An 11,222-nucleotide genomic window follows, 5' to 3' on the forward strand; every position below is an offset into this window, starting at 1 on the left:
TTTATGAGAGCATTTTGGTATGCCATTTCACACCATTCCATGCAGTTTTTTGCACAGTAACCTCTCAAACACCCAAACAGACAAGAACCAGAAAATACACACACACACACACACACACACACACACACACACACACACAATGCTTCTGAGTGATTAAAATTGATACTGCTAAGTCCACATATAAAGCACATGTAGTTTCATAGAAAAGTCTCCCCTCTAAGATTCTATTTTAACATGTCCAGTTATCCAGTTTCCAAGCCTACTGTAGATAGTAGAAAATAATAAGAGGCTGGGAAGGACTATAATCAGGCACAATAGAAAAAAAAACTGGGAAGTGAAAGCAGATCATTTTGATAGCAAATATTTATTAAGCACCTACTATGTTCAAGACATAGTGCTAAGGCTATAAAAATGGATACAATAAAAAGATCTTATTATCTAACGATCAGGAAGATATATACAAATAATTGGTATAAAGGAGAGTAAAAAAAAATACAAAAGGAGAAGACAAGGCAAAATGCTATAAGAAATCCAAGATCACTTTCACTTAGGGCAGAGAAGCCTTCACATTAAGAGGTGGAATCTAAGTTGGGTTTTGAAGAAAAAAGGAAGGGGTGGGAAAAGTGGGATAGAGTACATCCCAGCACTGGGTGACTGAATGAACAAGAACAGAATGAAAGAAGATTATGCAAAAAAAAAAAATTAGGGGAGAAGATTAATCCAATTTGGCCATAACTTAAGAGCAGGAGACAAGGCTAGAAAGATAGTAAGAGGAATTATGCTGGGATCTGAATACCAGAATAATAAGTTTATGCATTATTCACTAAGCATTGGAAAAACACTTAAGTGTCCAGAACAGATATGATGTGATCAGAGGCAGATGGGAGCTTTCGGAAGGAAAGATCAGAAAAGAGGGGAAGGGAACGAGCATTATTTAAATCCCTACTGTGCTAAGTACTTTACAAATATTATCTCATTCGATCCTCATAACAACCCTGGGAGGTGGTGCTATTATGATCCCCATTTTACAGTTGACAAACAGAGGCAGATAGTGATTAAGAGACCTGCCCAAGGTAACACAATTAGTAAGTGTCAGAGTTGGGCTTGAATTCAGGTCTTCCCGACTTCATCCCCTTCCCCCCCACCCCATCCCCACCCCTCTACCCACAGAAGGAAACAACAGAAACGGCAAAATTACATAAGAAATTATTATAGTAGTCTTGGTTTAAAAAAAAAAGAGAAAGTGAATACGATAACTCCAGGGAAAGTTAAAAGGACTGGACTGATGTGAGTTATTGGGGAAAGAGAATACATAAGACCTAGCAACTGACTGGGATAGAGATGGAAGGGGAAAAAAAAAAAAGCACTTGGACTAAGCTTACAGTCTTTGTAGCAGATTTTAAAACAAAGGTTTGGCAAACTTACCATCCTAGAGTTAAAAACGGCCTGTAGCTATGAATGTTTCCTACATTTTAAAATATAAGTTTTATTGTATTTTAAAATGTACAGACCTTTCTTAGCTCACTACAATCTTTAAAAAGCAGACAGGCAGGATTTGGCCCTCTAGCTGTAGTCTGTTGTTAAAAGAAGTTTGTAGTTAAAAGAACCAGGTTGTTTCCTATCAGTTCCCTTCATGTACAATAAAGTCCTGAAGAGTTATGTCTAGTAAATGCAAGTTAAATTTAATTTCTTTTTCAAAAAAATCTCTTGACCCTAAAATCCCAATATAGCATCCTTCTTCCTCTTTACATTTAAATGTCCAGACGCAAACATGTCTCCTCCAGGCGCTAACATTCTACTAGAGGTTACAACCTGCGTACAGACTGTGGGCTTCACTTTTTCATCTCTTACTCTGCCCTTTGCAATCTGGCTTCCAGATCCACCACTCAACAGAAACTTCCCTTCAAGGTCTACAAGGGTTCTGTTAATGCCAAATCCAATGGCCTTTGTTCCATTTTCCTTCTTGACCTCTCTGTAGAGCTTAATGATGTTGACTGCCCTCCTCCCTCCCATATTCCTCTCTTCTCCCTGGGTTTTTGTGAGACTGCTCTGTCACGGCTCTCTTCATACCTGTCTGACCAGTCCTTCTCAGTCTCTGGTGAAGGATCATGCCCTAGCTCCTAGCTCCACAGTAGAAGGCTCAGTCCTAGGCCTTATTCTCTCTTTACACTTTCTCTTCTGGTGAAATCAACAAATCCAATGGACTTGAATGTCTCTGTGCAGATGACTACCAAATCTATACATTCAACCTTTATTTCTCTCTTGCTCTACAGTTCTACATTTCCAACTGCCTGCTAGACACCTCTAACCTAATGTCCCCATAGACATCCCCAAGGTTCACAACAGGCCCAAACCAGAACTCAGTCATTATCTTTCATCCTAAACTCATCCTCCTCTTACACCACAATTACTCCAGTCACTCAGGTTCAAAACCTAGGAGTCACCCTGAGCTCTCTTCACTCTCCTTCCTTCCCTCCCCTAATCCAATTAATTTCTTCATTTTATCAAATCTACATCCACAACAGTTCTCAGTTTCTCATTACCTCTGGCCAGTGTGGTAGAACAAAAATATCTTTTATTTCTGCAATGTTTTCCATAATGTCTGCAATTCCACATTCCCTTTGTATTATGTGTATACGGCAATGGTTCTGCTTTTTAGAATTTTTAAATGCAAGTGCTATCTTCCCTCACTTGGAGAAATGTAAATGAACAAACATTGCTTACTACAGACTGGATGTATACACATTTTTATGTAGTCATAATAAGGCCTTTATCCCCCTTTGAAGATCTTATGTACTGGAAGTCTATTCTCTCCTTGCCAAGTTACCTACAATGGAATGAGTTAGCATTGGGGGTCGGGAGGGGGGGACAGACACAAAGCTTTGATTTCTCACTCAAGTAAGAAATGGCCATTCTCCTGGCAACTGCCAGAGAACTGGCATATACCTCCTAAGTGTGAGATGTCCCTTACCTTTTGCTTCCACCCCTAAAACCAGCTGAGGTCTTCCTTCTTTACCCACTAATAATTTCACACACAAAATTGTCCATCTGGGCCCAGAAGGTCCAATGACATCTGACATCTTATACAAGATCCTCTATATTGCCCTTGTTAACCAACCTTGAGTAAATGAGGGAATATTAATATTCTCAACCCTTGTAACCAACTACCAAGCACACAGATTGAAAAGCATAGATATTAAATCAGACAGAGCAGACACTTTGTCCTTTAAGTAACTATCCTGGAACCTTCCCCCTCCCCCACCAAAAAAAGAGGAAGTATCTCTAACATAGAGACTGGAGTTTTTCCTACACCAAAGGAAAACCTGGGAAATCATCTTTGGAACTGCCACTTCACCACATCTGAAGACCTGCTCCACCATAACCCAATCTGGATAGACTTAGACGCCTTCGGTACTGCCTACTCCCCGTCTCCGACTGACAGTAAAGAAGTGAGTCAAGGGATGATCTAAAGAGACCTATACACTGAATAGGAGTTACCTCACTCAAAGTGAGAACCTGGAAGGACCTTATCCTGAAAGGGCTCCCATCGCATCCTGGGCCATCTCTAGTAGTTCTGGTGAGTATCAGGCCACTGGACCCAGATAACTCTGGAGGAGAAAGTGAGGCTGGTGACCTTGCACAGCCCTCCCTCACTCAAATCAAAGTCAACTGCAAGTCATATCATCATTCCCTGATGGTCCTCTTCGAGACCAACAGTAAAGAACATCCTTTAATAAGTCTCTTTTGGATATGTAAATCTTATTCATGGCTTTACTTTTCCCCTCCCCAATACAGACATAGTTACCACATAACTACTCATTTGAAAAGATACTGGACACTAAAGGAAAGAATTGAACGTGGGAAGAAAAACTGTCCAAGTCCTCATTTTAAATTCAAACTCATTCCAATTACCAGAATGAGAGGCCCTAATGTACCTGGACTATTCCATAGTCACCTAACTGGTCTTCCTGAACCTAGCCCCTACTTGATCCAATCTAACCTCCACAAAGCTAGCAAACATTTCTCAGGCATAGGTCTGACCACACATCCTGCTTAAGAAGCTTTAGAGATTCTGCTGCTTGTTGGATAAACTACAAATTCCTCTGCTTAGTGTAGCTGGAAAACAGCTAGGAGGCCCAGTGGACAGAGTGCTAGGCCTAGAGTCAGGAAGATCTGAGTTCAAATCTGCCCTTAGACACTAGCTGTATGACCCGGGGCAAGTCACTTAACCTAGGTTTTCTCAACTGTAAAATGGGGATAATAATAGCACCTACCTCCCAAGGATTATGAGGATCAAATGAGATAATTATTGTACAGCACTCAGGACACAGCAGGCACTTAATTCTTGTTCCCTGATACAAACACAACCTTCCATCTCCTACTGACTGTCTCCCATACTTAGAATGTTCTCTCACCTTTACCTCTAAGAAACTGTAGCTCTCTTAGAGGATCAATTCAAATGTCATCTACTTTAAAGGGCCTTTCCCAATCTTTCCCTTGGTTAGAGCCCCTCCTCTGTAATACCTTCAATTTTTTGTAAAACCCTCTATTAATTTATTCTGGTCAAAAGTAAGCTCCTTAAGAGGACATTTTAAAGTTTTTATTCATATCCCTAATGCTTTGCATACTTCACAGCACAGTACAAATCTTTTCATTCTTTGTACTTGTATTCCCAGCTCCTTCCACAGTGCCTAACACATAACAGGCACTTAATAAATACTTGCTGATTGACAAAGAAGGCATTTAATAAATGATTGTTGATGTTCTCAATTACATCATTCATCTTTTTAAAAAATGATAATTTTCTTCACAATGCTCAAACTTTTATTTAAAGTTAACAAAACATGAACTAAAAATTGGAAAATGATCCATACTAATATGTAATAATTGCTCTATTAGGTAGATTCACTTTTTTCAGAAATACTTTAGCCAAATCATTTAGTACCATATACTTGGGTCACCTGTAAACATTCCCATTACCCCTTGCGTTTTTACTATATCAGTGCCCAATATCATACAGCATGCTACAGTAGTAATATGTGGACAAGTCATCACTAACATAGACAACCTACTCCGAAGTTAAAGACACCAGTGGACTAAGTGACCTCAGAAACTAGCACTCAAACATAGATCACCTAGACATAAGACAGATGTGACATAGACGTATCCACAGATCTTAATCATTTTTGTGTGGCTTAAGCTGATAAAAGCTGGCAGGTGGAATATAAAGAGTGAAAAGAAAGTGGACTAAACCCAGTGCAGACAGGGAAGGTTGAAGTAACTACCTACGGGGCTCAACTACTGGTGTTCTCCTACACACCACACCTTCTAACAGTACAGGGAGGAGGAAGTTCCTTTTTCTCAGTCAGAAATAACTGCACTGAAGGAGAGGCCGTGGTGGGGTCACAGTTCAGATTTCAACAGCAGCCATCTAGTCCGTCTCGCCCCCCTCCACCCCGCCAACCATCAGCAGATATTCGGCACCCTCCAAAATAGGACCCTGAAAATATTTCCGGTAGATATCACATTTCTAGCTCCGCCCGTCCTGGAATCCTCCTCCGACACAGCTTGGATACTTCTATAAAGGGGGATGGGGGGACGTAAAAGAAAATGACACACCCACTTCCATGGGGTTGGAGTAGGAAACTACTTTCGGGGGGGGTTTAGGAGAGGAAGCCACTTTCGGGGGAGGGTAGGAGGGGATACCACTTGGGGGGGGGCGGTTAGGAGAGGAAGCCACTTTCGGGGGAGGGTAGGAGGGGATACCACTTGGGAGGGTAGGAGAGAAACCACTTTCGGGGGGGTTAGGAGGGGAAGTCACTTTCAGGGGGGGTAAGAGGAGAAACTACTTTCGGGGGGGGGGTTAGGAGGGGAAGCCACTTCTACGGAGATGGAGGAGAGCCACCTCCAGGGGGATGGAGAGGAGTCATTTCCACGGGGTTCGAGGGAGAGTCAGAGGGAGCCGATAACACTAGTGGTCAGGGAAAGCCCCTACCACGGGGGTCAGAGGATGCCCCTCCCACGGGGATGAAGGGGACCCCCTTCCACGACGCCTGGAGGAGTCCTTTCCAGGGGTGTCGGGGAAGTCGCTCCCCGTCTCCTCCACTTCCTCCCGAGCCCAGCCCAGCCGGGAAGAAGGAACCAGAGACAGAAAGAGCAGGGGCGGGGCGCGGCTCTCAGGTCCGCGGGGGAAGGGTCTCCGCAAATACCCCCGCGCCATCTCGGCTCGTCAGGGCTTAAGCGGGCGCCGGAGGGGAGCAGGGCAGGGTGGGCGCGGATGCGCCCGGGGTCTCACCTACCAGCTGTCGCTATTCGACGTTGGCGGCGGCGATGCCTCCTCTCCTTCCGCCATTGCTGTTGACGTCCACGTCACTTTGCCGAAAAGCGAGCAGGCGCCGGGGAGGACTCTGGGATCCCGTGTGTCGTAAAAACTTCTCCGAGTTCGGAGGCTGAGCAGGAGTAGAAGCCGGAGGCTTCCGAGGGAGTAGAAGCCGAAAGGAGCCGGGCAGGAGTGGGGACGCGATACGTCAAGAGGCCCGACAACGTCAGCACGCTCTACCTCTTCCAGACTACATTTCCCAGCATGCAATGTGCCCCGGCTGGTCGCATAGGCGCTAAGAGCCTGGTCTGTCAAGCTGTGCTTCCTCCGGCTGCCAGCGGAGCTCTGCACGCACTTAGTTTCTTAGAAAGTCTCAATCCCTTTCATCATGAGGATGAGCAAACTGACGCGCAGGAAACTTGAGTGGCTTGCCCGAAGCTGCCCAGAGTTAATGTCTTTTCTTGTTCTGCATTCTTACACCTGATTAATTCAGGTCTGGGTCGGCGTCCTACGCGCTTTTAGCCTCCTGACATCTGAGAAGTTCCAGAAGGAATGAGATAAATTTGTGGTGCGCATAAAAATGATTTGCACACCCCAGACTCTTGGCTTCCTTCGAGACTCGGTTCAAATTTCATCTTCTTGAAAGAGGACTTTTCTCATCTTTCCCTTCCCCCCAGTCACTTACCTCTGAATTTACCCCATATACCCTGTGTATATTTAGCAAGTACACACAATTGTCGGCATGTTGTCTCGCGCGTTCGATTGTGAGCTCCTTGAGGGCAAGGACCGTTTTTGCCTTTCTTTGCAAACTTTATGCCTTCATGTAGTAAGAGCTTAATAAATTCTCACCGACTCATTTATATATTCTCGTGACTTGTTTTGTTTTCACCTTTCTCTGGTCATGCTGCTCCCTCCTCTAAACCTGCCACTTTTCATTGCCCCTACAGTGATAGGGTGGGGAGTCAGTTGAAAGATACCCGCAAAGGAAACGTGTATCTTTCCATCTTCTCTCCATGAGTGAGTCTTAATTTGTTTACAAAAGAAGATTGTTACTTATCGATTCAATCAGCCTGATTTTGTGGCCCAAGTGGCCAAGTTCAATATATGAACTTGAGATGTTCAAGAAGGATTTTTTAAAAATTGTGAAAAATATGTCATTTGGGAAGACGTTTAAGAGGGTAGGAAATATAAATTGGGGGGAGGGGGACAGCAAAACTAATAAATATATCAATTGCACCTGATGGAATGTGGAATTTTTAACATACCTTTCCAGTAAAGGGTGGAATGGGCATTTTCTAAATTCTTCTCTGGTGTCAAGCTTGATCATTATAATTACACAGCATTTATTTTCCATTTATTGTTCTTTCCATTTACATTGTCATTCGGTGCATTGTTTCTTGATTCTGTTTACTTTGTTTTGCATCAGTTCATATGTCTTCCCATGCTTAAATCTTTATTCATAGTTTCTTACGGAGCATTAAAATGCTATTACATTTATGTACTATAAATTGTCTAGCTATTCCCAATCAATGGGCAGCTACTTTGTTTCCATTTCTTTGCTACCACAAAAAGTGCTGCTGTGAAAAGTTCGGTATATATGGGACTTTTTTTTTTCAGTCTCTCACTTCCTGCAGGTAAATGCCTAGGAGCAAGATCTCTGAATGAAAGGGTGTGGACATTTTAGTCGGTTTTTATTACACTTCCTTTTTTGTTGTTTTTGGGTTTTTTGGCAGAATGATTGGACCAATTCACATGTGATTCCACCAATAATGTCTTAGTCACTTATAACTTTAGGTGACATTCAAATAATTGGAGAGACATCTTTAGGAGAAGCAAAGTGAATTTATTTTGCAAACCTTGTAAGATTTTGGTGTTGCCTCCACTAGGAAACTGGTGGAGGGAGGCAAGGTACAAAGGAAATGCAGCAATAGATATACTCTTAATGCAAAGATTCCCGTCCACCTCTATCCCTTCTCACCATTGTCTGGGAGGTGGGCTTATAATCTAGGCCGAAAATACAGAGCCAATCCATACATACTTCCCTTATTTGGCTACTAATGTGGCCATGATATGGCTAAAGAGAAGGAATGAGGAAGGAGAGGGGGGCTTCCTGGAGCAGAGAACAAACAGCTCACAGGTAGTCCATTATCTCCCTATTTGGTAAAATTCTTGTGCTAGCACTGAGAGAGGGGGAAGGGAAGGGTGCCTACAGTTTCAGGCCCTGACTTTCCAAAAGTTAGCTAAGTCACTACAAGGTTAAATTCTAAGCCTCTCCTACTCCCTCAGACATTGCCCATTCCAGAAATATGAGAAGAGAGTAGCCCCTATATTCTTACCCTGTGAAGTCTTCACAAATTATGCTTCTCACTCACATTTAAAAAGATACCTTAGAAAAAGTTATTGGCAGACCCCAATATATAAATGAATAAGGTAGGGGTAGGCTATTTGGAATAAATAGCTCTTGGAGGACTTATAGATTAAACTCTTCGCCTTCTCTTCATCTCAGCTCCATTCCTGTATGAGTCCTGACTGGTTCTCCAAATTACCCTCTTTTTAAAAATATTACAACTGTTGGGAAGGGCATGACTATTTCCCTGACAGATGCCATCACTTGTTCTTTCTGATCACAGAATTTTTCCTCACTGACCCATTGCAAATGGAAACAATATAATTTCCCTTTAAATTTTTCTTATATTTTGTTTTATTTTTATAGCTGACACAGGAAACCTTGAGAGGTTCTATCATATTAAATTCTTTCCAATCCAACAAGCATTTATTAAGTACCTGTTATGTGTGAAGCACCATGCTAAGCATTGAGGATATTAAGACAAAAATGAAGAATGGTTCCTGCTCTCACGGAGGTTATAGTCTACTGGGGGAGAGGGGGACATAACATGTAAACAAACATATATAGTACAATTGAGAGAAATGATTATTAGTAACCAATGAGTTAGGGAGATCCAGAGTTTCCTCTTTTTCTATAGGATTTCTATGAAGATTTCAAAGTTCAGTCTCTTGAAGGATATTACTGATAATTAGATTGAATTAACACTCCTCAGTCTTGGTCAGACCCAACTCAACCTTACAAGGAATTTAAGATGAAGTTTCCTGGCATCGTGCAGGTAGACTATCCAGGTTTCACAGGCATACAACAATTAGGTCAGCACAATGGCTCTGGAGACATTCAGTTTGGTAGACAATCTAATAATGCCTCTTCTCTCCCACACTTTCCTTTGGAGCCTCCCAAACACTGAGCTAGTTCTGGCAATGCATGTATCAACCTTATTGTCAATGTACACATTCCTGGAAAGTATATTGTCAAGGTGAATCAACTTATCCACAGTATTAAAAACCTCTCCATTTTCTGCAACTAATGGTTCCACGTATGGATGGTGTGGTGCTGGCTGGCAGAAAGCCTGTTTTCTTGATATTAATTGTTAGGCCAAAATTAGCACAAGTAGCAGAGAATCAATTGATGTTTTGTTGTATCACAGATGCAGAGGCTGCATTGAGTGCACAATCATCTGAAAACAGAAAATCGTGTATCAACCTTCCCTCCACTCTAGTCTTGGCTTGTAGCCTTTTCAAGTTAAATAGTTTGCCATCAGTGCTATAGCTGGCCTTGATGCCATTTTTATTCTTGTCGAAGGCTTCTAACAACATTGCTGAAAACATCATGCTAGAAAGCATGGAAACAATTGCACAGCCTTGCTTCCCTGCACTGGTGACTGGGAAAGAGTGAGAACCTTGTCCATTATACAGAACCTGGGCAAGCCTGCCGTAATGAAACTAACATAAAACATTGATGAACTTCTCCAGGCACCCAAATTTTGACACAAGCCCTTGAGACTGACAGTATCAAAGGCCTTGGACAGATTAACCAATTTTGTGTGCAAACCTCTGTTCCACTCCTGGCATTTCTCCTGGAGTTGTCAGGCAGCAAACACCATATCAACTGTTCCTCAGCCATTTCTGAAGCCACACTGGCTCTCAGGTAGATGACCATCTTCCAGGTGAAAGATCAGCCTATTAAGGAATACTCTGATAAGAATGTTGCAAGACCTCCCTGTCATTGTCATAGGACAATCTATTTCCTTTACCTTTACGGAGATGGACAATGAAAGCATCCTTCCTCTTGCCATTTAAGCCATAAAATTTCAGTCAGCTCTTGTATGAGCAGTGGAACCCCTGCCTTGTAAATCTCAGTTGGAAAAGAATCAGCAGCAGGCACTTTGCCATATGAGAGGAGCCTAATGTCTTTTGATTCAAAACCTCTTCTTCAGTTAGAAATTCGGCTTGAGAGGAGTTGATTTCTACCTGAGGTGTACAGTCAGTGGCTTCAACATTGATTGATGATAGTCTGTTGAGAACACTATGGAAGTGTTCAACCCATCTCTCCAGGATCAAATCCTTATCAACCATCAATTTGGTTCCATCAACACTGAATAGTTGAGATGCACCATGGGTCTTTGGCCCTTAATAGCCTTTAGGGCATCATAAAAATGCTTTGGATTGTTACTATTAGTCTAAAACTGAATTTCATCCGCCTTCTTACTGAACCAAGAATTCTGCTTCTCTTCTAAGCTTCCCTTGCACTTTTCTTTTGATGGAGTTAAACACTGCCTTCATAGAAATGGATGAACTGTCTTGCTGATAAATCCTGTGGAATTCTCATTTTTCATTTAGCAGCTTCTGAATTTCCTCATCATTTTCTCAAACTAATCTTGATGCTTGCAAGTGTTTTGGTGCAGATGAGTAAATGTAGTGCTGGACCCCAAATCTCTGCCCACTCCGTTTCTACTCCATTGCTGCCAACTTTGTGTTGGCTGAGCTAAAAATTTCTTCCAAGTTAGCAATGAACTGTTCCCACTTGGAGAAGCACTCGAATCTGTTGACATTAAGT

The 11,222-nt window shown here is 42.4% G+C and overlaps 1 protein-coding gene across 2 annotated transcripts in view; it reads right to left on the reverse strand.

The window, feature by feature from the left end:
* TBC1D23 (TBC1 domain family member 23) overlaps positions 1–6,375 on the reverse strand; it is a 63,363-nt gene extending 56,988 nt beyond the window's left edge. Inside the window, exon 1 of one of the 2 annotated variants that reach the window (XM_036744485.1) lies at positions 6,300–6,375. In XM_036744485.1, the coding sequence (XP_036600380.1) occupies positions 6,300–6,352 (53 nt within the window). In that variant the 5' untranslated portion in view covers positions 6,353–6,375. The remainder of the gene's footprint in view (positions 1–6,299) is intronic. The other variant, XM_036744484.1, reaches the window with a different exon arrangement.
* Between the last annotated feature and the right edge of the window lie 4,847 nt (positions 6,376–11,222).

This window comes from Trichosurus vulpecula, chromosome 2 (genome assembly GCF_011100635.1).
Source record: "Trichosurus vulpecula isolate mTriVul1 chromosome 2, mTriVul1.pri, whole genome shotgun sequence".
NCBI lineage: Eukaryota > Metazoa > Chordata > Mammalia > Diprotodontia > Phalangeridae > Trichosurus > Trichosurus vulpecula.